Source organism: Gopherus flavomarginatus, chromosome 16 (assembly GCF_025201925.1).
Source record: "Gopherus flavomarginatus isolate rGopFla2 chromosome 16, rGopFla2.mat.asm, whole genome shotgun sequence".
Classification (NCBI taxonomy): Eukaryota; Metazoa; Chordata; order Testudines; family Testudinidae; genus Gopherus; species Gopherus flavomarginatus.
Window position 1 is genome coordinate 22,582,552 of NC_066632.1, and position 27,708 is coordinate 22,610,259.

General features: G+C 63.2%; 1 protein-coding gene across 3 annotated transcripts; it reads left to right on the forward strand.

Moving 5' to 3' along the window:
* The first annotated feature begins 3,850 nt into the window (after positions 1–3,850).
* On the forward strand, positions 3,851–26,640 carry ITGB7 (integrin subunit beta 7). 3 transcript variants are annotated; one of them, XM_050924594.1, is made up of 16 exons: positions 3,851–3,974; positions 9,404–9,482; positions 12,100–12,173; positions 15,665–15,866; positions 17,743–17,913; positions 18,590–18,831; positions 19,508–19,666; positions 20,778–20,873; positions 20,959–21,048; positions 21,488–21,628; positions 22,401–22,594; positions 23,107–23,324; positions 23,579–23,795; positions 24,108–24,316; positions 24,655–24,815; positions 25,291–26,640. In XM_050924594.1, the coding sequence occupies exons 2-16, from the start codon at positions 9,407–9,409 to the stop codon at positions 25,354–25,356; spliced, it is 2,316 nt and encodes a 771-aa protein (XP_050780551.1). In that variant the 5' UTR covers positions 3,851–3,974; positions 9,404–9,406; the 3' UTR covers positions 25,357–26,640. The 3 variants fall into 3 exon arrangements, with proteins under 3 accessions (XP_050780551.1, XP_050780549.1, XP_050780552.1); XM_050924592.1 differs by lacking the exon at positions 3,851–3,974 and adding an exon at positions 6,826–7,153; XM_050924595.1 differs by lacking the exon at positions 3,851–3,974 and adding an exon at positions 7,887–8,028.
* The last annotated feature ends 1,068 nt before the right edge of the window (positions 26,641–27,708 follow it).

Below are 27,708 nucleotides of genomic sequence, written 5' to 3' on the forward strand. Positions count from 1 at the left end.
CAGCTGCCTCCTGCCTGGGTGTGTGGGGCACCCCAACCTGGCCACTCCAACCTGTTGGCACCCACCACCCCGTGCCTGTGGCCTGACTGAAGGGGTGGGGCTGGCCCAGCGCCTCGTGCCCCAGCTGGAAACGGGGCACTAGGAGGCACCAGACTGTCTCCTGGAGGAATGATGGGGATGATGCAGCTGCCTCGGGTGGGGCATGAGGGCTGTTTCTACAGGGTTCCCTTGGCTGGTGTTGAGATGCAGCGGCCTCTGGGGTGAGCTCTGGCAAGTCTTTAACAGCCTACAGAGTAACGCTGCACAAATCCTGCTTCATAAAACAATCCTGTGGGAGCTGCAGGCGGAGGGAAGTCTCCATGGCTGGGCCTCTCAGGAACACGGAGGCTGGACTTGGAATTCACATCTACCGGGGGCACCCCGCAGCCCCACCAGGGTTCGGCGAGGGTTCGGCGTTGCCACAAGCAAGGAGCACCCCCTCCTGGGTCCTAGTGCTGCCTGCAGCCCCGTGACAGGCGTTGCCCGAGTCTGGCCATTAGCATTGGGGTAAGACATGGAGGTGCCAGCTCAGGACCCCAATGTGCCAGGCGCTGCCCAGAGCAAGAGACGCTCCCTGCCCGCTGGAGCCCAGGATCTAATGACAAAGGGAGCAAGGGGAAACTGAGGCAGAGCAGGAAAGTGACGGCAGAGGCAGGAATAGAACCCAGGTGTCCTGCCAGTGCCCTATCTTCCTGAATGCTGATGGTTCTGCAGTACAGCCCTCGCTCCACCACCCCTGGGATCTAATAGTCACGCCCCATCACCCCTCACTGGAGAGTTCCCTGGCGGGGGCTGGGCCCAGCCATGTCCCAGGCCATGTTGCAGACCAGCCCCAGCTTTGGTCTGTCAATATGCCCCCCCCAGCTCTGCCAGGGCCCCCAAATCCCGAGAGCAGCTGCCCTCTGCTTTGATCTCAACCCCCTCCCAGCTCTGCTGGTGCCCCTCACTCCTGACCCATAGCCCTGCTCTCCCAGCCCTGCTCCGGGGCCCCCCAGCTCTGCTGGTGCCCCTCACTCCCGATCCGCAGCCCCCTGCTCTCCCAGCCCTGGGCTCCCCTGCAGCCAGTGCCATCTCTAGCTGGCAGTGGGTGCCGCTGGATCGTGCTGGTGATGCTAGAGGCCTCAGGTCTCCTTGCTAATAAACGCCATGGGGCAAAAGCTGCTGCCCTTGCCAACCCAGCGCAGCCACCAGACCCCGGCGGGGGCATCCCGGTGACATCGATCCCGGGTCCAGGTGAGAGCTCAGCTGCTGCCATTTCTGGTCTTGCAGTGACCCCTGCCGGCCACTGGGGGTCGCCATTCCCCAGCTTTGTGCGTCCCCGTTGCTTTTACTTCACTCCCCTCCATGCGCCCACCTGCCTGGGCCAGCAGAGGGCAGCAGAGGGACGGCAGCTCCGCGCTGCTGGGGGAGGGGAGGGAACCCTCCGTCCATCTGTAGGGGTGGAGGAGGGCAGAGAACAGGAGGGGTGGAGCCAGCCCCCTTGCAGCACAGCGCCCCCTGCTGGGCCTGCCCCTCTCTTCCTGCAGCATGACACCTCCCCACTGAACACCCCCCCCAGCCCAGCACCCAATAGCGCTGCGCTGGGGCATTGGGGGGGCAGCCCCCCTGCTGAGCCCCTCCCCTGGGATTTCCGGGGAGTCTCACCCATCTACTGACCAGGCTCCCCACTCTGTGTGGGGCCAGATCTCAGTCCAGGGGGGCAGGAGCGGGAGGGTGCTGAGCCCCTACTCCCACATGCGGGGTGCAGCCTCCCCTGCCCTCCCGCCCCCCAACTGGCTCCATTCCAGGCCCTGGGGCTGCAGCCTGGAGGGTGGGGTCATGTATCTCTCCAGGCCGGGGTTGGGGGGGCATGGCAGGTGCGGGGGGGCTGCCAGCAGGACACAGTTAAAGTTGAAAAAACCCGCTGGGGCCGCAGAGCTGGGGAGATTTCTAAGATCCAGAAACCAGCTCAAAAAGGGGGGGGGGGTCACTCAGCCTGAGCAGCTGCGACATGCACAGCCCAATACATGCACCCCCCCCCATCCACAGCCCCCCCCCCCATGCACATGCCCCACTCACACACGTGCAGCCTGCTACACACACGGGGACGCCTGCCCCCTTCCACACACACACGCTGGGGAACGTCTGACCCACGCTCAGTGTCTCCCCCCCAGGTGGCTGGGCCAGGGAAGAGTTTAATGGGACCCCTGGTGCCGTGCTGGTGCCCCACCGAGGGATTCGCTTCTGAATCCAGGGGCTGCGGGGTCAGTCCCCCGGGTGTCACGGTGCATGATGCATCTCAGTCCCCCCACTGTCCAGCCCTGGGCTCCCCTCCCAGCCCTGCCAATGCCCCTCAGTCCTGCCCCATAGCCCCCCACTGTCCAGCCCTGGGCTCCCCTCCCAGCCCTGCCAATGCCCCTCAGTCCTGCCCCACAGCCCCCCACTGTCCAGCCCTGCCAATGCCCCTCAGTCCTGCCCCACAGCCTCCCACTGTCCAGCCCTGGGCTCCCCTCCCAGCCCTGCCAATGCCCCTCAGTCCTGCCCCACAGCCCCCCACTGTCCAGCCCTGGGTTCCCCTCCCAGCCCTGACAATGCCCCTCAGTCCTGCCCCACAGCCCACCACTGTCCAGCCCTGGGTTCCCAGCCCTGCCAATGCCCCTCAGTCCTGCCCCACAGCACCCCACTTTCCAGCCCTGGGCTCCCCTCCCAGCCCTGCCAATGCCCCTCAGTCCTGCCCCACAGTCCCCCACTGTCCAGCCCTGGGTTCCCAGCCCTGACAATGCCCCTCAGTCCTGCCCCACAGCCCACCACTGTCCAGCCCTGGGTTCCCAGCCCTGCCAATGCCCCTCAGTCCTGCCCCACAGCCCCCCACTGTCCAGCCCTGGGTTCCCAGCCCTGACAATGCCCCTCAGTCCTGCCCCACAGCCCCCCACTGTCCAGCCCTGGGTTCCCAGCCCTGCCAATGCCCCTCAGTCCTGCCCCACAGCCCCTCACTGTCCAATCCTGGGTTCCCAGCCCTGCCAATGCCCCTCAGTCCTGCCCCACAGCCCCCCACTGGCCCAGCCCTGGGCTCCCCTCCCAGCCCTGCCAATGCCCCTCAGTCCTGCCCCACAGCCCCCCCACTGTCCAGCCCTGGGCTCCCCTCCTAGCCCTGCCAATGCCCCTTGGTCCTGCCCCACAGCCCCCCACTGTCCGGCCCTGGGTTCCCCTCCCAGCCCTGCCAATGTCCCTCAGTCCTGCCCCGCAGCCCCCCATTGTCCAGCCCTGGGCTCCCCTCCCAGCCCTGCCAGTGCCCCTCAGTCCTGCCCCACACTGTCCAGACCTGGGTTCCCAGCCCTGCCAATGCCCCTCAGTCCTGCCCCACAGCCCCACACTGTCCAGCCCTGGGCTCCCCTCCCAGCCCTGCCAATGCCCCTCAGTCCTGCCCCACAGACCCCCACTGTCCAGACCTGGGTTCCCAGCCCTGCCAATGCCCCTCAGTCCTGCCCCACAGCCCCACACTGTCCAGCCCTGGGCTCCCCTCCCAGCCCTGCCAATGCCCCTCACTCCTGCCCCACAGCCCCTCACTGTCCAGCCCTGGGCTCCCCTCCCAACCCTGCCAATGCCCCTCAGTCCTGCCCCACAGCCCCCCGCTGTCCAGCCCTGGGCTCTCAGCCCTGGCAACACCCCTGTATCTCCTTTCAATCTTCACATCTCTCTTCCCTTCTCTCCACCAGCCCCCTGTGCTTCCACACCCAACCCCCACAGCACCCTCCCCCTTGGTCCCCCCCCCACCTTAAACCATTTCCACTGCTCGGCTTTGGTTTCCTATCACAAAAGATTCATGCAAATAGCAGCCAGCGCACAGCTGCCTCTGAAGGAGGAAGGACTTGGGCAACACAGCTGCACAGCTCCCCAGGCCTGGCCGGTCTCCAGGACATTGGGATCCCCCAGTCCCAGGGGCTTCATTCAAGCCGGTGAGTGGCCTTGTTTGCTATCCCACTGCTGGAACCAACAGCCTGGGCGTTGGGGGCTCTGAGCTGTGAGTGCTGACTCAAGCAGCTGTCCCGGGTTGGGGGCAGCAGCGGGGTGGGGGCGGCATGAGGCTGATCTGTGTTGTGGCCCAGATCTGACAGCCTGGCTCAGGGGGAATGTAAGGAAACTGCTGGACCCAGCGGCTAGACGTCCCCAATGGGACTTCTACCTGACCCCTCGGATAGTGGCTGCTCCTGCCCTGAACAAGGTGGGTTCTGAACCCCGGCACTTTCCATCCCTCCCAGTGTCTCGGTACGTGTTCCCCGTACAGACAAAATTCTCCCATTTGCAAACATTCTGCCTTTTACATTTTGTTGAATGTTCCTCCCCTCTTATACTGTGAGAGCATGAAAGCTGAATGGCCGATCCACAGCCTCTTTCTTTCAGAGAAAGAATCTAGCGTTCTCTTTTTGTATTTTCTATCTCTTTCTACCCTTCTTTCTCTATCAATCCATCCCAATATACACCCATTTCTTTCTTTCTTTCTTTCTTTCTTTCTTTCTTTCTTTCTTTCTTTCTTTCTTTCTTTCTTTCTAATGCACTCATCTCCTTAGTATCCAGAGCCCCTCCTGTGCTGCTTTGCAAGCACAGCTGGGTGTGTCTCCCAGCACTTGTCCACAGGGCAGGGGTCTCCACCCAGCTTTGTGCTCTGCGGAGTCGGTCGTTGCACTTCGCATCAGAAAGTAGTGAGGCTGGGACCCGCTACAGCTGGGGTGGCCTCCCCTGAGGTCTGGGAGCTGAATCCCCACGGGACGAAGGTTGAGCCGTAGATCCCAAGGCCCGTTGAGACGGACTAGCCTGACTCCTTAGCACAGGCCTGGGATGTCCCACTGGCCAGCCCTGCATCAGCTAGAGCCAGAGCTGTGGAGGGTTGGACTAAAATCGGCCTCAACTCCTGCGCAGTCTGAGCCTGCTAAATCCTCTCCAGTTTGCCCCAGGGGGGTGAGGTGATATTTCCCCACTGAGGGAGAAGAGCTCGGCTTTGCCCTCCAGCCAGCTCCATTCTCTGTCCATTCATGTGGCTGCACCAGGGAAAACTCTCAGCGTGCAGGCTTTGCGCTAGTGCAATGCGGGGTTTGCACATGGGTGTGCACTGCTATGCCAAGCCCTGTCTCACCCAGGTGTGGTGCACGATGCTGGGAGGTCCCAGGGCCAACAGATCCCCATGCAAGCCGGATACAGAACCTCCTCCAAGAACCTGTGTGATCCAAAGACTTTGATCCACACCACGCCGGCACTGCCATGCTGGGAAGCCCATCAAAAGGGCTTTTAGCTTCTTGATACTGAATGTGCAAGATCTGGGGAGGGGCCGTGAGAGGCAGAATTGCCCTCGCTGTTCGTTTTCATGTTAGAAAAGTCCATGTTTTTCTTCCCTGGGAAACACTAAGGAAGACTAGGCAGCTGGTGGACAGATGGGCTCAGACACTGACTGCAAATGCTGAGAGTGGGAGAGCTTTGTACTCAGTCTGTTTAAAACCCTTAGCTGTCTTTTCGCCCCTGTGAAACTCCAACACCTAATGAACTCGGTGGAGAAAGGCGTTCTTTGTTAAATTTGAGGTTTCTCAGCCTTCGGTTCCCAGCCAAGCCAATTCACACCCCAGAGACCTCCGGCCCCAGGAGCGGAAAGCTGTGATGGTCATTTGCAGCAGGTCTGGTGTAAATTCAACGCGATTCTATTGTTTCCAGGCTAGTCTGGGTGAGAAGGGATGGTATGATGAGAAAGCATAATTTTGGCAATTGATCTTTGATTATCACCAGATAGGTGATGGGATGTTGGATGGGATGGGATCTGAGTTACTGCAGAGAATTATTTTCTGAGTGCTGGCTGGTGAGTCTTGCCCACATGCCCAGGGTTTAGCTGATCGCCATATTTGGGGTCGGGAAGGGATTTTCCTCCAGGGCAGATTGGCAGAGGCCCTGGAGGTTTTTTGCTTTCCCCTGCAGCGTGGGGCATGGGTCACTTGCTGGTGGATTCTCTGCAGCTTGAGGTCTTCAAACCACAATTTGAAGACTTCAATAACTCGGACATAGGTTAGGTGTTTGTTATAGAAGTGGATGGGTAGGGTTCTGTGGCCTGCTTTGTGCAGGGGGTCTGACTAGATGATCACATTGGTCCCTTCTGATCCTAGAATCTATGAATCTATGAATCTAAGGCCTTGTACCTGAACCGACCTGAGCTGAGGTCAGGAACAAACTGCCTTTCACTCCACCAGCTTTAGCTGCTCTGATTCCGAAGGGGAGCACCCATGCCCCAAAACAGCAAAGTCGCTTTGAATTCAACCCTTTGGGCTGCCGAGCCTGTGTGTGGATCGGCCCAGAAGCTTAAAAATCAGGGAGAGTCAATTCAAACCTTAATTCTTTCATGGAAAAATTCGGACAATGTCCCATGTTGGTGTATGCTCCTGTGGACATCTGGCAGAGGGCTGGGCCTTTGTGTCATACCCTAGGGCGAGGTTTGGGTGTTGTACCCCACTGGAGAGTGTGATATCTGACCCCCCGGCCTGCTGCCTGAGCCGCAGATGAGTTGTTGCAGCCTCTAACCAGTGAGTTTGGGGTTTTTCACTCCCTCTGAAGCATCTTGTCTTTTAACTCTGGTTGTGCCTGGTGGGTTGGGCCAGGGGCTCTCAGCAGGGTTGGAAATTTGTTCCCTTGAAGCCAGGGGCCCTTTCCCAGGGCGTTGCTGGCCCGTCACGCTGTGGGCTGGAGAATCGAGGTGGTTGTTTGTCACTGAGTTTTTGTTATTTCCGATTTGTAGACTTACAGGAGACCTGGCTCCCAACCTCCGCTGCTCTAACCGATTGGACCCCACCCCCACCCAGAGCCTGGGATGGAACCCAGGAGTCCTGACACCCAGCCCTTCGCTCTATCCACTAGACCCCACTCCCCTTCCATCCCCACTGGGAAGTTTGGTCCCCATGGCAGCAGGATCAGCCCCAGGGGCTGGCTGGTTGTAAAGGGGAAGTGTCACTCTGCAGCCAAGCTAAACGGTGCTGCGAGAGCTTTGCTGGGGACGAAAGGCCGGCAAGGGAGTCAATACCGGGCCGGACAGCGGCTGTTGTGGCCTGGTTAAATGCTCCCAGTGCAACCACATGTCCTTTAACCCAGACGAATGCCAGTCAAGGTGAGCGCCGGGCGCCCAGGTGAATGCCTCCAGGCCGGGGGCTCTGTCTGGGGAAGCTGTGGCCCCCCGAAGGATTTAGGGGCCATTGTAGATAAATGCTCCAGTGTGAGTTCCCAGCACAATGCCGTGGCAAAAAGGGTCAGTGCAGTCCCGGGGCGTCGAAGGGGACTGGCAGGCAGACATAGGGAACTTGCTCGCACCTCCGCGCATGGTGCTGTACCCACAGCTACTGGAATCCTGCAGCCGGTGCCGGGGGCCACACTGCATGGGGTGGAGAGAGGTCAAAACACTGATCCGGGGGCTGGCGAAGAAGTCTTTTGATGAGGGGCTGAATGGGAGAGAAGGCTGAGAGGGAGCTGAGCTGTGTGTCTGGTACTGAGATGCCACAGAGAGGGATGAGGGCTGAAGGCTTCGCTCCACCTCGCTGCCATAAGGAAGCTGCCTTTTAAAACCAGGCTTGGGCATGTTCTTTTAAGAGATCTGCTCTCGGAGTGAGCTGGGGGCAGTTCTCTGATTAGTGGATCGCTGAATCTGTAAAATCCAGTGGCTAGCAGCTCCAGTTGCAGTAAGATGCAATTTCCTAGCTGGGAGGGTAGAACAGGGAGGGGCTGGGTGTCAGGACTCCTGGGTTCTATTTTCAGCTCTGGGAGGGGAGTGGTGTCCGGTGGTCAGAGCAGCAAGGGGCAGGGCTGAGTGTCAGGACTCCTGGGTTCTACTCCCGCCTTGGCCACGGCCACATTCTGCGTCTGCAAAACCAGTCACCTTCCTGTTCCTTGCGTCCCAGGAAGGGGGAGGGAGGCTGGATTCCTTCATGTCTAGATCCAAATCCCCACAGGACGGGGGGGGAACCGAGGCACAGAGCAGGGCTGTGCTTGGTGAGTCAGCGGCGGAGTTGGGAACAGAACCCAGGAGTCCTGGGTCCAGTCATGTGCTTTGACCACCTGCTTCCGCTCTGCCGTGATCTCGTGTGGAGGGAAAGTTAGGTGAAACCTGCGCGCTAACCACAGCTCCTGCCTCTGACAGGCACCTGGTGTGGTGGGGAGCGGGGGGAGGCTGGGGGAAGGGCTGTGCCTGCAGCCCAACTCTGGGCCGCCTCTGCTCATATCCCTCAGGTGGGAAGGAAGCGTCAAACCCCCGGGGGCGCGGGGGGGCCTCGCTGATGTGGTCATAGATGGTATGAGGAGAGGGCATGTGCTCGGGGTGTAGCTGGGCAGGCGGGGGCATAGGTTTGAGCCTGTGTCTTCACTGCAGCCATAGCGGCAGGGTTTGTGCATGGATGGCCCATGTCCCCACAGCCCTCCAGGTGACCCCAAACAGCTCCATGCACTGGGACGGCTCCCTCCCTGGCCAAACACCACAGCTACTGCTGCAGGGTCACCAGAGAGTGTCTCTGTGTGTGTGAGGGGCCTGGCTGCACATGCAGTGTGTGTGTATGTGTGTGTGTGTGTGTGTGTGTGCGTGAGTGTGTACAGGGAGGGTGTGTAAGGGGCCTGGGTACACGTGTACTGTGCGTGTGTGTGTGTTTTGTCTGGGTGTGTGCAGGGCGGGCGTGTGAGGGGCCTGGCTGTGCATGCAGTGTGTGTGTGTGTATGTCTGGGTGTGTGTATGTCTGGGTGTGTACAGGGAGGGTGTGTGAGGGGCCTGCGTACACGTGTGTAATGTGTGTGTGTGTGCATGCATCCCGCAGTCTGCTGGGTGTGAGCGTGAGGGGCCTGGGTGCGTGTAGGCGTGTCTGGGCGTGTCGTGTGGGTGCGTAGGGAGGAGGCCAGTTTACTACACTGCATCCTGTGTCCCTCCCTCCATCTGCACCAAGTCAGGGTTGGGAGAGATTTTCCATTGTTCCTGGGGCGGGTGGGCAGGGGGGCGGTTCTCCAGTATTCCCAGTGGGAGGGGGGCGTTTCTCTGTTCCCTATGGGAGCTGCCCAGAGCTGAGCCCCTCTATGGGATGGGCCCCATCCTGGAGCCGCCTGGCTGCAGGGAGCGGTTCTAGGAATCCAGATTCGGGGGGGGGGGAAGTGAAACTCCCCAGGCCAGGGTGGGGGCCAGGCTGTGCCCCCCCCCCACTCAGCATTTTCACTTCCCCACAGCCGCAAGGGGAGAGTTCAGTGCCTGGCTCTGGGCGGGAGACACCTCTCCCTGCAGCGGGCAGGGGCTGGGGGGACAGACACCGTCAGGCCTGAGGGGAACGGGGGTGGGGGGGTTGGTGGGACAGCTGCCCCCACCCCTAACCATCTCCCCTCTCCCTGCCAGGCCATGAAGGGCACCGGGCTGGTGGTGGGGCTGGGCCTCCTGCTGGCGGTGGGGCAGGGAGAGAAGGCGCTGGAGGCAGGTAAGGAGAGGAGATGGGGGGTGTCGGGGTGGCAGGGGGATGGCAGGGGTGAGGGTGGGGCGGCAGGAGCCTTCTCTCTGCTTTCTCTGGGCCCTGCAGCGGGTGAGACGCCCGTGGGTGCTGGGGCTGGGACGGGGGGGGCACTTCACCCAGGGGCAGCTGGGCCTGTGTCCATTGTGGGGCCCCATCGGTGAGGTCGGGGAGGGGCTTCTGGCTGAGGGGAACCCACCCACTGCCCCCCCCGGGGCACCACAGCAGGGCCAGCCCAGCCCTGCCCCCCAATCTGTGCCCAGCCCTGTCCTGTACCCCTAGTCCCACCCTTTATCCCAGCCTGCCCCCGAGCCCAGCCCTGCCCCCAATCTGTGCCCTGCCCTGTCCTGTCCCCCCAGCCCCACTCTTTATCCCAGCCTGCCCCCGAGCCCAGCCCTGCCCCCCAATCTGTGCCCTGCCCTGTCCTGTCCCCCCAGCCCCACTCTTTATCCCAGCCTGCCCCCGAGCCCAGCCCTGCCCCCCAATCTGTGCCCTGCCCTGTCCTGTACCCCTAGTCCCACCCTTTATCCCAGCCTGCCCCCGAGCCCAGCCCTGCCCCCCAATCTGTGCCCTGCCCTGTCCTGTCCCCCCAGCCCCACTCTTTATCCCAGCCTGCCCCCGAGCCCAGCCCTGCCCCCCAATCTGTGCCCTGCCCTGTCCTGTACCCCTAGTCCCACCCTTTATCCCAGCCTGCCCCCGAGCCCAGCTCTGCCCCCAATCTGTACCCTGCCCTGTCCTGTCCCCCCAGCCCCACTCTTTATCCCAGCCTGCCCCCGAGCCCAGCCCTGCCCCCAATCTGTGCCCAGCCCTGTCCTGTACCCCTAGTCCCACCCTTTATCCCAGCCTGCCCCCGAGCCCAGCCCTGCCCTGCCCCCCCATCCCCACCCTTTATCCCAGCCTGCCCCCGAGCCCAGCCCTGCCCCCCAATCTATGCCCTGCCCTGTCCTGTCCCCCCAGCTCAACCCTTTATCCCAGCCTGCCCCCGAGCCCAGCCCTGCCCCCCAATCTGTGCCCAGCCCTGTCCTGTCCCCTCAGCCCCACCCTTTATCCCAGCCTGCCCCTGAGCCCAGCCCTGCCCCCCAATCTGTGCCCAGCCCTGTCCTGTCCCCCCAGCTCCACCCTTTATCCCAGCCTGCCCCCGAGCCCAGCCCTGCCCCCCAATCTGTGCCCAGCCCTGTCCTGTCCCCCCAGCCCCACCCTTTATCCCAGCCTGCCCCCGAGCCCAGCCCTGCCCCCCAATCTGTGCCCAGCCCTGTCCTGTCCCCCTAGTCCCACCCTTTATCCCAGCCTGCCCCTGAGCCCAGCTCTTCCCCCCAATCTGTGCCCTGCCCTGTCCTGTACCCCTAGTCCCACCCTTTATCCCAGCCTGCCCCCGAGCCCAGCCCTGCCCCCCAATCTGTGCCCTGCCCTGTCCCCCCAGCCCCACCCTTTATCCCAGCCTGCCCCCGAGCCCAGCTCTGCCCCCCAATCTGTGCCCAGCCCTGTCCTGCCCCCCAGCCCCACCCTTTATCCCAGCCTGCCCCCGAGCCCAGCCCTGCCCCCCAATCTGTGCCCTGCCCTGTCCTGTCCCCCTAGTCCCACCCTTTATCCCAGCCTGCCCCCGAGCCCAGCCCTGCCCCCCAATCTGTACCCAGCCCTGTCCCCCCAGCGCCACCCTTTATCCCAGCCTACCCCCGAGCCCAGCCCTGCCCCCCAATCTGTGCCCAGCCCTGTCCTGTCCCCCCAGGCCCACCCTTTATCCCAGCCTGCCCCTGAGCCCAGCCCTGCCCCCCAATCTGTGCCCAGCCCTGTCCTGTCCCCCCAGCCCCACCCTTTATCCCAGCCTGCCTCTGAGCCCAGCCCTGCCCCCCAATCTGTGCCCAGCCCTGTCCTGTCCCCCCAGCCTGCCCCCGAGCCCAGCTCTGCCCCCCAATCTGTGCCCAGCCCTGTCCTGTCCCCCCAGCCCCACCCTTTATCCCAGCCTGCCCCTGAGCCCAGCCCTGCCCTCCAATCTCTGCCCAGCCCTGTCCTGTTCCCCCAGCCCCACCCTTTATCCCAGCCTACCCCCGAGCCCAGCTCTGCCCCCTAATCTGTGCCCAGCCCTGTCCTGTACCCCTAGTCCCACCCTTTATCCCAGCCTGCCCCTGAGCCCAGCTCTGCCCCCCAATCTGTACCCTGCCCTGTCCTGTCCCCTCAGCCCCGCCCTTTATCCCAACCTGCCCCTGAGCCCAGCTCTGCCCCCCAATCTGTACCCTGCCCTGTCCTGTCCCCTCAGCCCCGCCCTTTATCCCAACCTGCCCCTGAGCCCAGCTCTGCCCTCCAAGCCTCCCCCCCAGCCCTGCCCTGCTTCTCCCCCTACCCCCAGCGTGACCCAGTCCAACTTGGCCTCACTCCTAGTCAAGGCTTTTGCCGTGGCAGGGCTGGCTCCTGGGTGCCCGGCTGCAGGGCGATGCATGTCTGGGGAATGGGAGTGATGGGGGGGCGGCCGCGCAGTGGGGGGCTGAGTGGTGGGGAGGGGGTCTCCACAGTGGGGTGGTTGTACGGCTGGGGGGGCTGTGTGATACTTTGCGGTCGGGGTCACTCCAATGGCCTCCTCGGTTCCCTGCAGGCTCCTGCCGGCCCCGCGCCTCCTGCCGCGACTGCATCCGCTCCCAGCCCAGCTGCGCCTGGTGCAAAGCGCTGGTAAGTGCCCGTGGGTGCTGGGGGCAGGAACGCAAGCGAGGGGATCCCCCCAGCTGAGTGCAGAGCCAACTCACTGAGCGGCCCCACGGCCACCTCCGCCCCAGGGGAGCCCGGCTGGAGCCAGGGGCTGGGCCAGGGCAGGAGGGATCCCGCTGCCCTTGGGGGGCCTGGGATGTTCTGAGCTGGGGTTGGGGGAGTCTCCTGCTCTCCTCCCACGGCACCTCCTCTCTGGGGGGCTCCTCTCCTCTCCTCTGCTCCCAGCCCTAAGGATCTCCCCTCTCACCTAGCCAGCCCCATTCTGAGCCCCAGCCCCACTCCCCCTTGACCCAAGGTCCATTCACACCAGAACAGGGACCCCAGGATGCTGCCAGCCCCACTTGTCTGCCCCAGCCGGATGCCACTAGCCCCTGGGCCTGGAGAACAGCTCCCAGCTCCACCAGTGCCCCTCAGCCCCAGACCCCAGCCCTGGGATCCCCCCACACCTAGCTACACTAGTGCCCCTCAATCCCAACCCGCCACACCCTGCTGTCTCAGCCCTGGGCTCCCCCACAACTCTGCCAGTGCCCCTCAATCCCAACCCGCAGCCACACCTGCTATCCCAGCCCTGAGCTCCTCCCCACCCCCCCTCTGCCAGTGCCCCTCAATCCTGACCCGCAGCCCCACCTGCTGTCCCAGCCCTGGGCTCCCCCCCCACACCCCCTCTGCCAGTGCCCCTCAATCCTGACTCGCAGCCCCACCTGCTATCCCAGCCCTGGGCTCCCCCAAACTCCCTCTGCCAGTGCCCCTTAATCCCGACTCGCAGCCCCACCTGCTATCCCAGTCCTGGGCACCCCCCATACCCCTCTGCCAGTGCTCCTCAATCCCAACCCGCAGCCACACCTGCTATCCCAGCCCTGGGCACCCCCCACACCCCTCTGCCAGTGCCCCTCAATCCTGACCTGCAGCCCCACCTGTTATCCCAGCCCTGGGCTCCCCCCCACACCTCCTCTGCCAGTGCCCCTCAATCCCGACCTGCAGCCCCACCTGCTGTCCCAGCCCTGGAATCCCCCCACACCCCCTCTGCCAGTGCCCCTCAATCCCGACCTGCAGCCCCACCTGCTGTCCCAGCCCTGGAATCCCCCCACACCCCTCTGCCAGTGCCCCTCAATCCTGACCCGCAGCCCCACCTGCTATCCCAGCCCGGGGCTCCCCCAACCCCGCTCTGCCAGTGCCCCTCAGTCCCAGCCCGCTGTGCCCTGCTGTCCCAGCCCTGGGCTCCGCCGATGCCCCTCAGCCGGGTTCTCAGACAGAAGTGACTTCTCATCCCAGCCGTGGCCTCTGATTCACCCTCGACCTTTCCTGTTCTTCCTCTGGCTTCTCACGAACCTGGTGTTTGTGAAAATAACAAGCTGAGTCACACAGACTCAGCTCTTCGCCACCCCCAGCTCTGCCGGTGCCCCTCAGTCCCAGCCGGCAGCCCCACCTGCTCTCCCAGCCCTGGGCTCCCCCACAGCTCTGCCGGTGCCCCTCAGTCCCAGCCGGCAGCCCCACCTGCTCTCCCAGCCCTGGGCTCCCCCACAGCTCTGCCGGTGCCCCTCAATCCCAGCCCGCAGCCCCACCTGCTCTCCCAGCCCTGGCCCTATCTGGCACAGGCACCCTGTAGCACTGTGGGGTTTTGGGGTTGTACAGGGGGCCTGGAGATGAATCTCCAACGTCCCTCTCTCTGGGCTCCAGCCCCCCGCAGTCAGAACCTGTGCAGCCAGCGCATTATCCCGAATGCCGGGGAGCTGTGCAATCTGTGTCCGGCTGGGCCCTCCCCGGTGCGATAGGTAGGGCCCCCCATGCGGAAATCCTCTCTGGTGCGTTATCCCAGCTGGGGGGGTCCCAGGTGGTGTGTGACAGCAGCTCACCACATCCTGCCACCCAGCAGGGCAGGAAGCCCTAGGGGGCGGGGGGAATCTCAGAGCGTGAGGGGGTCGTGTAACTTAACAGCACCATCCCCGTCTCTCGGCCCTTCTGGCTGAGGGTCTCCTGGTGCAGGGTAGACAGCAGAGCCAGGCACACAGGAGGAGAGTGTGTGTGTGTGTGTGTAAACTGAGGCACACGGGGGCAACTTGGCAAGGCCCACACAGTGACAGTGGGAGAACTGGGAAAAGAGCCCAGGAGTCCTGCCTCCCAGCCCCCCCACTCCAGCAGACCAATTCCCCTCCCTGAGCTGGGGATAGAACCCAGGCGTCCTGCCTCTCAACCCCTGTCTGCTAACCCACTAGAACCTCCCGCAAGCCAGGGATAGAAGCCTGGAGTCCTGGGTCCCAGCCCCTCCTGCTCTAACTCACCAGACCCATTCCCCTCCCTGAGCTGGGGATAGAACCCAGGTGTCCTACCTCCCAAGCCCCTACTGTGGTTGTTCGGTTTGGTGCTGCTCTGTCCTGCAGTGAAACCTTTGCCCTCTCGAGAGCTCGTGCCATGGGGTCTGGCCAGCTGGTGCAGGGCGGCGGGGGGTGGGATTCCCGGCTGTCTGTGCAGCCTGAGTTGTGTGCCCATGGAGCACAGATCCCTGTGGGTCCCTCTGCCTCCTGGCACAGATAACCATGGCCAAGCAGACCAAGCCCTTCCCTCCCCCCCCAGGCACAGCTGGGCCGAGTGGAGGAGCTGCTGGTGAGGATGGGAACGGGGGACTGTCCCCCATCTTGCCCACCAGCTCCCCTTACAGGGGGCCACACCCATGCAGGATTAAGGCTCCTATTTGCCACACTTGAGAGGGGCAGCATGAAACCCCAGTGGCCCCTCCCTGGGTGGAGTGGCAGGAACGGCTCTCAGTCATTGTCGTCCCCCCCTCCCCGCTACACCCATGCCTCCCAGCCATGAAGCTGAGCTGTGCACCCATGTAACTGCTTGGAGAGATGGGTCAGTGCAACAGAGAGGATAAAAGACCTACTACCAGTGCTGGCTGGGGGAGCGCTTCCGTAGCTCAGGAGGACGAGGAATGTGTGTTGGGATCAGAGGGATGGGGGGTCTCAGTCCAGCTGTGTCTGTGGGGGCCGTTTGCAAAGGGCTTGGGGGGGTTGCAATGGTGAAAGCTCCCCCAACTCCCAGACGTCCCATCCTCCACTGCTCACGCTGCGGTTTGTCACCTAATGCAACAGGAAACCATCAATGAGAAACAGACGAGATAATTGATGCCAGCAGCACGTCTTGCACGTCCTGGAGGGGGAGGGGGAAGTGGGGAATGGCCAGCAGCGGGGGGGGGGTCTCCTGATAGCACCCCGTCTCCGGGGGCTTGGAACTGACCATGGGGAGCACCCCCTGCTGGGGAAAAGCATCAGGCAGGTGCCCCCTGCTGCTCTGCCAGTGGGTCCCAGAATGGGCGAGGGAGCTGGGCTTACCCAGCAGGTGCCCTGGGTGGTGTTGGCCTATGGGGATGGGAAGGGATCTCAAGGGGGGCAGCATATTGGAGGGAACAGAATTGGGGGGAGTGCCCCCCAGCTGCTGAATCCCCCTTCCCCCTCCAGAACTTCACCAAGGTGGGCGAGTCGGACGCCACGCGCTGCGCCATGCGGGAGGAGCTGCTCCAGCGTGGCTGTGCCCTGGAGGAGGTGGTTGAGCCCCGGGGCCGGCACCAAGTCCTGGAGGACATGCCCCTGAGCGACAGCGCCGAGCAGGAGACGGTGACCCAGCTGGCACCCCAAAAGATCGCCCTGTGGCTCCGACCCGGTGGGTCCCACTGGAGGGGGGAGGTTTGTGGTTGGAACTGGGCCCCATGCCAGGCTGGGGGGAAGCATGGTCCTGGGGCCCAGGTGGGGAGCTGGGTCTTCCCAGCCTCCCGAATCCCCTGCCTGGGGTTCCTGATGCCTGACTTGCTGGCCCAACATGCTGGTCATGTGTCCCTGCCAGTGTCACGGATCAGCCCTTTGTGGGGGTCCAAGGGCTTTGTGCACCCAGGCCATGAGGTGCTTCTGAGAGACAGAGGGTGTGTGCCTAGAAATACAAGCAGTGGGGAGATAGGGAGAGACAGAGGGATGTGGAGGGGATGGAAGGACAGGTATGTATGGGGGTGGGTGGATGAGTGGGTAGGGGGTTGAAGGGGGCTGGGTGGGTGACTAGAGAGGTGGGTGAGTAGATGGGTTGGTGGATGGGAATGGAGGATACATGGCTGGATAGAGGGGGACAGATGGGGATGGATAGATGGGTGGATAGAGGGGTGTGTATGGGGATGGATGGAGGGGTGATGGATGGCTGAAGGGGTGATGGGTAGGTAGAGGGGTGGGGCAGATGGATGGGTGGAGGAGTGGAGTAGATGGATGGAGCGGTGGGGTGGGTGGATGGATGGATGGGAAGAGGAGGAGGAGGTGGGAGGTAGGTAGATGGCTGGATGGGTAGGCGGATGGGAGGATGGGGAGGAGGTGGGAGGTAGGTGGATGGCTGGGGGGGATGGATAGGTGGGGGGATAGGGAGTGGGTGGGAGGTAGAAGGATGAGTGGATGAAGGGGTGGGAGATGGATGGATGGGTGGGAGGATGGGGAGGGGGTGGATAGGTGGCAGGATGGGGGGATGAAGGGGTAGAGGGTGTAGGGATGGATGGGTATGTGGATGGATGGGCGGGAGGATGGGGAGGGGGTGGTAGGGAGGTGGATGGCTGGATGGAGGTGGATGAAGGGGTGGGAGATGGATGGATGGGTGGGAGGATGGGGAGGGGGTGGATAGGTGGCAAGATGGGGGAATGAAGGGGTAGAGGGTGTAGGGATGGATGGGTACGTGGATGGATGGGCGGGAGGATGGGGAGGGGGTGGTAGGGAGGTGGATGGCTGGATGCAGGTGGATGAAGGGGTGGGAGATGGATGGATGGGTGGGAGGATGGGGAGGGGGTGGATAGATGGGGGGATGAAGGGGTGGGGTATGGAGGGAGGGATGGATGGGTACATGGATGGATGGGTGGGAGGATGGGGAGGGGGTGGTAGGGAGGTGGATGGCTGGATGGAGGTGGATGAAGGGGTGGGAGATGGATGGATGGGCAGGAGGGTAGGGAGGGGGTGGATAGGTGGGGGGATGAAGGGGTGGGGGATGGAGGGATGGATGGGTACGTGGATGGATGGGTGGGAGGATGGGGAGGGGGTGGATGGGTGGGGGGATGAAGGGGCAGGGGATGGAGGGATGGATGGGTACGTGGATGGATGAGTGGGAGGATGGGGAGGGGGTGGATAGGTGGCAGGATGGGGGGGTGAAGGGGTGGGGGATGGAGGGATGGATGGGTACGTGGATGGATGGGCAGGAGGGTGAGGAGGGGGTGGATAGGTGGGGGGATGAAGGGGCGGGGGATGGAGGGATGGATGGGTACGTGGATGGATGGGCAGGAGGGTGAGGAGGGGGTGGATAGGTGGGGGGATGAAGGGGCGGGGGATGGAGGGATGGAGGGGTACGTGGATGGATGGGCAGGAGGATGGGGAGGGGGTGGATAGGTGGCTGGATGGAGGTGGATGAAGGGGTGGGGGATGATGGAGGGTGGATGAAGGGTCTCCCCCCAAGCCCCTGGCCTTGCAGCATGATTCCCTGCTGAGCCAGGTCCTTGTCTCCCCCCCCCCGCACCCCCTAGGAGAGCAGCACAGCTTCTCGGTGCGATTCAAGCGAGCCGAGGGCTACCCCGTGGACGTTTACTACCTCATGGACCTGTCCTACTCCATGAAGGACGACCTGGAGAACATCAAGAGGCTCGGCAATGACCTGCTGGCTGCACTCAGGAACATCACCAAGTCAGTGAAGATCGGTACGAGGCAGCACCCCCCAGTGGAGTGATGCCCCCCGGCTCTCCTTGTGCTCCATCCCCCAGTCCCCCATGGGGTGATGCCCCCCTTTCGCCTCATGCTCCACCCCTTAACCCCTCAACGGGCAATGCCCTCCCCCATTCCTCGTGCTCTGCCCTGGCCCCCCATCGGGTGAAGCCCCCCTCCTCATGCTTTGCCCCCCATGGGGTGATGTCACCCTGCTGTCCTCTGACTCTGCCCCCCCACCCCCGTGGGGTGATATTTCCCCCCCATAACCGCTTCCTTTCGCTTTGCTCCCCTCCATGGAGCGCAGATAGAGCCACGAGCTGTGGGAACTTGGCCCCATAGTCAGAGCTCCATGGGGCTGGGGGGCAGCAGTGGGCAAAGGCAGGGCAGAGGGTACAGGGCGGGGGACGGTGGGTCTAATGGTTAGAGCAGAGGGGGTTGGAAGCCCAGGCTCCTGGGTTCCCTTCCTGGTTCAGAGAGGGGAGTCTAGTGGTTAGAGCAGGTAGGGCCTGGGAGCGTGGACTCTTGGGTTCCATACCTCAGCCTAGGAAGGGAGGAGGATGAGAGCTTCAGCGGAGGGAGGGGGCCTGGGATCCATCCGGCCTGGGTGGGGTCCCCCTGTGGCGACTGTGGGGCTGGCGCCTGAATCCAGCACCACCTCTGCCCCGTCAGGCTTCGGCTCCTTCGTGGACAAGACGGTCCTGCCCTACGTCAGCACGGTGCCCGCCAAGCTGCGGAACCCCTGTCCCGACCGCTACGAGCAGTGTGACTCGCCCGTCAGCTTTCGCCACGTGCTGCCGCTCACCGACAACGCCAGCGAGTTCGAGAGCCGCGTGAGCCAGCAGCGCATCTCAGGCAACCTGGACTCGCCCGAGGGCGGCTTCGACGCTATCATGCAGGCGGCCGTGTGTGAGGTGAGCCGCCGGGGGGCTGGGTGTAGGTGGGGGCAGTAGCCATGGGCTCTGAGCGGTGGTGGTGGGTGTGTGTTGGGGAGGGGGTGTCCAGCTGTTGGGCATTCCCTGCCTTTTCATTGGCTCCCAGTATGTGCACGGCTGTGTGAGTGCAGAAGTGTGCAAACGGGTGTGTACATGCACATCGCTGCCAGGGGGTGTGCATGACTCTGTGTGTGTGCAAATGGGTGGGCATACGCACCTCACTGCCAGGGAGTGTGTGTGTCTGTCTCTGGGTGTACGCACGCACACACACACACGTGTATGTGTGCATTGATGCCAGGGTGTGCATTAGTGTCGGTGTGCACCTGGCTGGGTGTGAGCACACATGTGATTGGCTCTGTGTGCACGTGCACATGTGTGCTCAAAGGGTGTGACTGCACATGGGGGATGTGCACGCATGGGTTCTGTGAGCACAAGTGCACATAGGAGGGTGTGCATAGCGGTGGGGGGGCAGGTGCTCATACATCTGTGCACGTGCACGTGGGTGTGTATGTGTACATTGCTGCAAGGGGTGTGTGAGCAAAAGTGCCCGCGTGTGCCCGTGGGTCTGGGTAGATGCAGGGGGCGTGCAGGCTGGAGGGACCAGTGGGTGGCCCCTGTACCTGCTCACCCGCACCCCCATTCCCCACCCTACCAGGAGCAGATTGGCTGGCGGAACGTGACACGCCTGCTGGTCTTCACGTCAGATGACGTCTTCCACACAGCAGGGGATGGCAAGCTGGGTGGCATCTACCTCCCGAATGACAACCAGTGCCACCTCGACACGGACGGCCTCTACAGCAAGAGCCACATCTACGTAAGTCCGCACCCAACGCCCCGTTCGGGGCCCCTTGGGGGGCAATCGAGACAGTCCCTGCAGCACCCTGCACCCAGCTGGGAGAGGTTGGGATGAGGAAGGGGGGAAATGCGCATGCCCTGTAAAAGAGAGGGGTGCAGTCGGAGCCCAGGAACGGCTGCCTGGATGCCAGGGTTCTGTGCCTGGGTCTGAGAAGGGAGCGTCGTCTAGTGGTTTCAGCAGTGGGAACTAGAATGCCTCTCACCCAGAATGATCTTAGCCTTTTTGGCAGATGTCCTGTACTGAGTTTGTGATCCCTGCAAACCCCCACATGATTTGTCAGCAGTGACTCCCTACCCCGTTTGGAGTCATGCATTTGATTTTTCCTTCCTAAGCAAAGCACTTTGCATTTCCTCTTGTTGATTTCAGACCCAGCCTCCCATTTGAATTCTCATCCTGTCCTCCAAAGTGCTTGCAACCCCTCCCAGCTTGGTGTCATCGGCAAATCTCATACACTGCCTCTCCACTCCTTTAGCCTTAGTGAAAATATTGAGACCCCCGCAGCTCTGCCCTCCCTGTTTGACAGCGAACCATCCACAGCTGCTGTTGGAGGCTGGGCTTTCACCCACCTTATAGTAATTTCACATAGCCCGCCGTCTCCCTGGTGTGCACGTGAGACTGTGTGAGAAGCCGTATGAAAACCAAGTGATGGCGTGTTGACAGCTTCCCCCATCCATCAAAGAAGGAAATGGGATGGATTTGTTCTTGACAGATCCGGGCTGGCTATTCCTCAGCATCCTAGTATCCTCTTGCCGCTTACTTGTTTCGTAATTGAGGCCAGCTGCTTTCCAAGGGTCGAAGTTAGGCTGACTGGTCTGTAATTCCCCAGGGGCCTCTGTTCCTGTTTAAAGCCCACGGCCCTTCTCCAGGTACCTCACTCGGCCTCCGTGGCCTCTCGGAGTTAATCATAATGGTTTCTGAGTGCATCAGCTAATTCCTCAGGCCCGGCTGCCCCTGGGTTCCGTTCCTGGTGCGGGGAGGGAGGAGGGGTCAGAGCCCGGACTCCTGGGTTCCACTCCTGCCTGGACTGGACTCCTGCGTGGTGACAGGTGGGCGCTGCCTCTCGTTGCAGGATTACCCCTCGGTCGGGCACTTGGCCCAGGTGCTCTCAGCCTCTAACATCCAGCCCATCTTCGCTGTCACTGGCTCCACGCTGCCTGTGTACCAGGTGAGGGCGGGGGCAGGCTGGGGGTGGAGCTGGGGGGGGCAGAGCGGGGAGCTCACTCACTCACCCGGCCTCTACCCCCCTCCAGGAGCTGAGCAGGCTGATCCCCAAGTCAGTGGTGGGGGAGCTGAAGGAGGACTCCAGCAACGTGGTGCAGCTGATCTCTGATGCCTACAATGTGAGAAGGAGGGGCAGCTGGGGGGGGTGGGGGGAATGATGGCATGTAATGGGGGTGGGGCTGAAGGTTTTGAGGGATCCTTGCTTCCCCCCCCAGGACCCCTAGCACCTCCCCCAGTAACCAGCATATCCCTTCAGAGCCCCCTCTGGCCTGGGCACCCCATGCAGGGTCTCCTTGACACTTGGGGGGGGAGGGGGAGGGGCTGGTGGGGGTGTGGCCTAGCGGTCAGAGCAGTGGGGCCTGGGAACCAGGATGGCAGGTGGAGGGGCTGACTACCCAGCCAGCTGGGGGCTTGGAGGGGCTGGGTGGGTGGTAGGAGCCGGGGTGGGCATGGGCTGGCTGGAAGCTGCAGGGGCAGGTGGGGTGGGTAGCCAAGGTGGGTCCCTGCAGCCCAGGGTCTGTGGCTCCTGGACGGCTCCCTGTGCCCCTCTCCCCCCAGAGCCTGTCATCCACGGTGAACCTGGAGCACTTCCAGCTCCCGCCTGGCGTGAGCGTGGCCTACGAGTCGCACTGCGAGGACGCCACCCGCTCCCTCGGGGGCCACAGTGGGGTCTGCTCCGGCGTCCGCATCAACCAGCTGGTGAGCCCCACCCCACACCGAGCCCTGCCAGGCTCTGGGAATCCCCGGCTGAGCTGCCCCCATGGCCTGGCTCTCCTCCCCACCCTGACACCCTGGGGTTGGGGAGGGCAACCCAGCCCAATCCCTCAGTTGGGCTGCCAGGCTTGGAGGCCAGATTTGTCCTGGGCAGTGTTAGGACAGCCTGACCCCCTGCGGGGGGCTGGGTGGGTGGGGAGAGAGGACAGGCCAGCTCAATGGAGGGAGGGGGGCTAGGGGAGCCCAGGGAGTGGAGGGGGCTGGGGAGATCAGTGAGGGGAGGGGCAGGCTGGCTCAGTTGGGGGGGGGGCTGGCTGGGTGGGAGGGGGCTGGGAAGCCTGGGGAGGGCAGGGGGCAGGCTGTCGTGGGAGAGGACTGCTGGGGAGGCTGGGGAGGGAAAGGGGCAGGCTGGTTGGGGGGGTAGGGGGGCTGAAGAGCCCAGGGAGGGGGCAGGCTGGCTGGGGAGCCTGGGGAGGGGAAGGGGCAGGGTGCCTCGGGGGGGGGCGGGGAGTGGAGCTGGGGAGCCTGGGAGGGGAGGAGGCAGGCTGGCTAGGAGATGGGGGAGTCGGGCTGGGGAACCCGGGGTGGGGAGGGGAGAGGGGCTGGGGAGCCGGGTGAGGGGAGGGGACAGGCTGGCTCAGTGAGAGGCTGGGGGCTGGGGACAGGCCAGCTCAGTGGGATGTGAGTGGGTGTCTTGGCCAGAGCAGGCTTGGGGCTGGGGGTGTTTACCCCTGCCCCATGTGCCCGTCTCCCCCAGGTGAGTTTCACGGTGACGGTGCAGGCCGACACCTGCCTGGAGGGTCCGCATAGCTTTGCACTGCGGGTGCTGGGCTTCACCGAGGAGGTGCGTGTGGAGCTGCAGACGCTGTGCGAGTGCCCCTGCGACAAGCCGGAGCCCCACGCCACCCACTGCAGCGGGGGCCATGGTACCCTCACCTGCGGGGTCTGCAGGTAAAGCCCTGCCCAGACGCTGGGAGGGGACAGGACAAGGGGCATACCGGCGCACGGGGATGGGGACAGACGGTTCGGGGGGCATACCGGTGCAGGCGGATGGGGGCAGATGGATGGGGGGCATACTGGCGCCGGAGGAGTGGGGGCGGACGGATGGGGGCAGATGGATCGAGGGGCATACTGGTGCAGATGGATGGGGGCAGACGGATGGGGGCAGATCGGCGCAGGGGGATGGGGGCAGACGGATGGGGGCAGATCAGTGCAGGGGGAACAGACTGCTCAGCAGAGTGGGGTGGGGAGCCTGGCCTAGTGTGGGGCTGGGCTGCAGGGAGTTGTGGGCATCCCAGCTGAGTGGGGAAGGGCACTGGGGGCAGCCCAGAAGAGGGGGGGTTAGGAGGGGGCCGCTAGGATATGTGCGTGTGTGTTGGTGGAGCTGCAGGCATCTTGGCCCAGTGGGGGGAGGGTAAGAGGCCCCCCACCCATGTTCCCTTGCCCCCCTCCTTTCCTTGCAGCTGCAGCCCCGGCCGCGTGGGCAAGCTGTGTGAGTGTGAGCTGGCGGAGGCCACGGACCTGGAGGCGGGGTGCCGGGGCGGGAACGGCACGGGCCCCATGTGTAGCGGGAAGGGGCAGTGCGTGTGCGGGCAGTGCCAGTGCAACAGCAACGTGCGAGGGCAGCACTGCGAGTGTGACGACGCCAGCTGTGAGCGGCACAACGGGCAGCTCTGCGCAGGTCAGGGGGGCACCGGTGGGCGGGGGGGGGGCTGGATTGCTAAATTACGAGCTTTGACAGCTCCTGCCTCGTCCCGTGGGACAATGGCGGGAGGAGTGAATGGGGGAGGAAAGGGTGGAGGGTGGCTGCCGGGTATGTGCAAGGCGAAGGAGGGATAGAGAGAGGGGACGGGGTCAGGGGGCCAGGTTGGCTCCCAGACAGGAGCAGGTGCTCGCCCAGGCTGAGGGCACCCTGTCCCCCTCCCCCCACCGCAGGCCAGGGTCGGTGCCAGTGTGGGAGTTGCTTCTGCAATGAGGGCTACACAGGCAGTGCCTGCGACTGCAGCCTGGACACCCGCGCGTGCCTGCAGGACGGTGTGGAGTGCAGCGGGCACGGGAGCTGCATCTGCAACAAATGCCAGTGCCAGCCGGGCTACTTCGACCGGCTCTGCAGCCGGTGCCCGAGCTGCCAGACCCCCTGCGAGGAGCATCGGTGAGCAGCGGGCAAAGGGCAGCGCTCGGGATGGAAGATAAGCCCTGGGTGGCAGCCCAGGGTGGGAGCTTGTCAATGCCCTAAGGCCAGGGGAGAGGCCGGGTGGGGTGGGTCGGGTTGGCAGAAGGTGGCAGGTTGGGGGGACAGCAGCAAGTGGTGGCAGGGGCTGGGGGCAGACAGGGTGGCTCAGAACAGTGTGTATGGGGGGGGGGAACGGACAGTGGGAGGGGGCTGGCTTGGGTTGGTGGACAGGGTAGTGCAGGCAAGGGGGACCCTGGAGGGGCCAGCTGACTGCAGCCGTCTTGCTGGCAGGGACTGCGCCGACTGCCAGGCCTTCAGGATGGGCCCGCTGAGCCAGAACTGCAGCGTCGCCTGCAACCACACCGTGGCCACGCTGGTGCCCGAGGCCACTGTGAACGAGCAGTGGTGCAAGGAGAAGACGGACGATGGGCGGATCCTGATCTTCCTGATTGAGGGCACGGAGGGGGACAAAGTTCCCCTGAAGGTGAAAGACAAGGACGGTGAGCACTTGGGGGGGTGGGAGCCAGGGATGATGAGCACCAGTTGGGGTTGGGTGTGGGGCTTGGGTAGAGGGGGTGGCATGGGGCAGGCTAGGGGCTGGGCACTATGCCCCAGGAAGGGCAGGCAGCAGGGAGAGAGGGGTCTAGTGTGGGCCAGAAAGGGGGAGGCCAACCAGTGAGCTGGGAGGAGGCAGTGAGACCAGGGAGGGAGAGTTACCCTGCAGGTAACCTCCCCTGAACCCTGAGACGCATCCCCAGAGCTGCAGGGTTGCTGGGGTGGAGGTGGGATGCTGCTGCAGGCTTCACTCAGGCCCGTGTTCTTCCTCCCTTCCTCGTAGCCGTCACTGACCGGACCTCCATGTTTGTGCTGGGCGTGGTCCTGGGCATCGTACTCATCGGGCTGCTGATCATCGTCGGCTACCGCATCTCGGTGGAGATCCTGGACCGGCGGGAGTACATGCGCTTCGAGAAGGAGCGGGAGCGGGCCAAGGGGAATGAGGTCAGGGCCCCACCCTGCTGTCCACTCCGCCCACTGGCAGCTCCTTCCCCCTTGCCTGGCCCATTCAGCCCTTGGCCGCTGCGTTACTGACACAGGGCCGGTCGGAGGAAGTGGGCTGAGGCTTGGGACCAGATGGGAGCCAGCGAGCTCCCTCACGCTGCGGCCATCCAGTCCCAGCACCAGGGCTGAACTGGGCAGCTTCCCAGGGCCCAAAGGCTCCCTACCTCCTTCCCCATGTGCTGGAGCCTGTATTCCCTGTGTCACAAAACCTGGCAGGTGAGGACGTTCCAGTTCGGTGCTGGCTGAGACCAGGCTGGAGTGGGACAGTCGTCTCCTCTCTGGGCCAGGCTCCCAGCAGGATGCGGCTCATCAGCCCCAGATCCAGCTACTTGTCCTAGGCCAGCAGGAACAGACCCCAGGTTCCCTGAGGCCTCCGGCCTCCCCTTTGATTCCAGGAAACTCTCTGCCCTCCCAGGTCAACAACCCGCTCTTCCAGAGTGCCACCACCACCGTCATCAACCCCAGGTACAACGAGGACTGAAGCACCAGTGATGGCCGCACCGGTGCCAGTCCAGCTACCAGCGGCATGAGCCCCCAGATGCTACGCTCTCTATGGCAGCCCCCGCCCCCCCGATCTTGACTGGAAGAGAAGGTGCAGGCAGAGGGCCCGCTGCTCGGCAGAATCTCACACTGCTACCTGCTGCCAAACAGGCCCATGGGGACGTGCCTGCTTGTGCTGCCACTTGTTACTAGAGGAGCAGGATGCAGCCCTGGCTCTGTCCTGGGGCCCTTCCCAGCCCAAGGCCTCCCTGCTTAAGTAGGCTCACCCTGTCCCCCCCTTCTCCTGGCAGGCCCTGCCCAGAGCCTGCTGCTTCTGTGCCTCCCCCAGTGTGTCCGTCAGCAACGCCCCGCGCCAGGAGAGCACAACCTGCTGCCCACACCCAGCAGAAGAACTCTGGGCTAGCAGGAAGGGCCGGGCTACAGAGCACCGAAGCCCTGCTTTTGGGGGCTTTGCTCCAGGCCACAAGGGGAGCACTGTAGGGCTGAGCAGATCTAGGGGAAACTCATGGCTACCCATGGGGGCGGGGAGGTAATTGGAGCAGGGCCCTGCAGCCAGGGGCGGCTGTGTATTTTGCCACCCCAAGCACAGCAGTCAGGCGGCTTTTGGCAGTGTGCCTGCAGGAGATCCGCCGGTCCTGCGCCTTCAGCTTACCTGCCGCCGAATTACTGCCGGGACCAGCGGACCTCCCACAGAAACGCCGCCGAAGGCAGCCTGACTGCCACCCTTACGGGAACCGGCAGGCCGCCCCCCGGGGCACAGTTGGTGCACTGGTGCCTGGAGCTGCCCCTGCCTTCAGCACCAGAAGAGAAGCAGCAGGCGTAGTCCCTCCTGCCAGCTGGGATCAGAAGCACAAAGCCAGTGAAACCCCACTGTGAACCATGCTGGGAGCCTCTCTATCTCCTCCAGCACCCTCGAGGCTCTCAATTCCCCCACCCCCCGCCAAGGCACTGCCTCCCGACGTTGCTGGGTGAATACAGCGAGGAATAAAGGGCTGAGGCAGCAGCCAGCTCAGCTCTTGCTGATGTTTTATTGTGTGCTGCCACTGATGCATCGTTTCCTCGGAGATCCAGGAAGGTACAATGAAGGGAGCAAAATACAGACAGGCTGGGGGAAATTCGCCGGGATGCATTTGGCCCAGGTGTAAAGCAGGTTGAGCCTCTCTCTCTCCCCCCTAAACCATTAACCAAAACCAGTGTTTTCACACACTAAAACAGTCCGAGCAAAGTGTGGGCAGGAGGAATACTTGCTCCCTTCCTCCCTAATTAGCTGTTTGTTAGTGGTTGCAAGGAAGTGGGGGGGGGGGTCCACGCCTGGGAATCAGTTGCTCACACCCTTACGCCCTGTGTGTACAAGGCAACCAGCCCGCCTCTCCCCAGGCCCCTGCCCTGTGCTCTCATCAGCTGTCCTTGAGGAGGGCACCTGGGGCTACTCCACATCTCCTGCCCCTGAATGCAGGGACTGAACCCAGCCCTAGTGACTCTCACAGCAGGAGCCTTTATGCTTGAAGCTAAAGGTTCAGGCCCCCTGGCTTAAGGGCAGTAGGAGGAAAACCTCTCTGCCCAGGCTAGGAGGGGGGAGCTGGGTTAGCACCAGGAAAACTGGTACCTGTGTGTAGCTAATGGGGCCCTAGGGTTGAAATGAACAGGTGTGGGATTGTTCCCAGCCCCGGAGGGGTGCCCATATGGGGTCTGGTGATAAGAGAAAGTCTGGAAGGAGGTTGTGAGCATTTCCTCATTTTGGCAGCTTCCCATGCTCAAAAGCAGAACCTCCCTGCAACCGCGTCTGCTTTCCTGACACAAACAAGCGTCAGCTCCCACATACAGGGGTGTGGGGGAAAAACCCACCCAGCGCCAGGAGAGCCAGCTCCAGCTGCAGGCTGCTGCTCCGCAGTCCATGGGAGAGTGAAGGGCCCAGCTCAGAAGCCCCGGCAGCAGAGGGGCAGGGAGGGCCCCGTGGGACAGAGGCTGCAGTGGTGGAAGACGGGGAGCAAAACTTTCCCCTTGCAGAGCTGGCACTCAGAGAGAATCAACGGGCAATGCCACCCAGTCACAAACTGCACGTACGGCCACATCCTGTTACACCGCTGACAAACGCAAGGTGACGATTAAACCCAGAAATTGCAACAGTGCATCACACCAGTGTTCCTGCCTGACAGTGATTACGGCCCCCGGAGGCCATGCCAGACCCTCTCACAGATAACTCGTCAACGACCGGCCAAAGATCCAGCAGCTGTCTTCTAATCCCCAGCCACGCACTGCACCGTATGTCCAAACCCCCCAGGATGGCTGAGACGCACCATCCCCAGCCCTAGCTCCTGGAACCACATTAGTA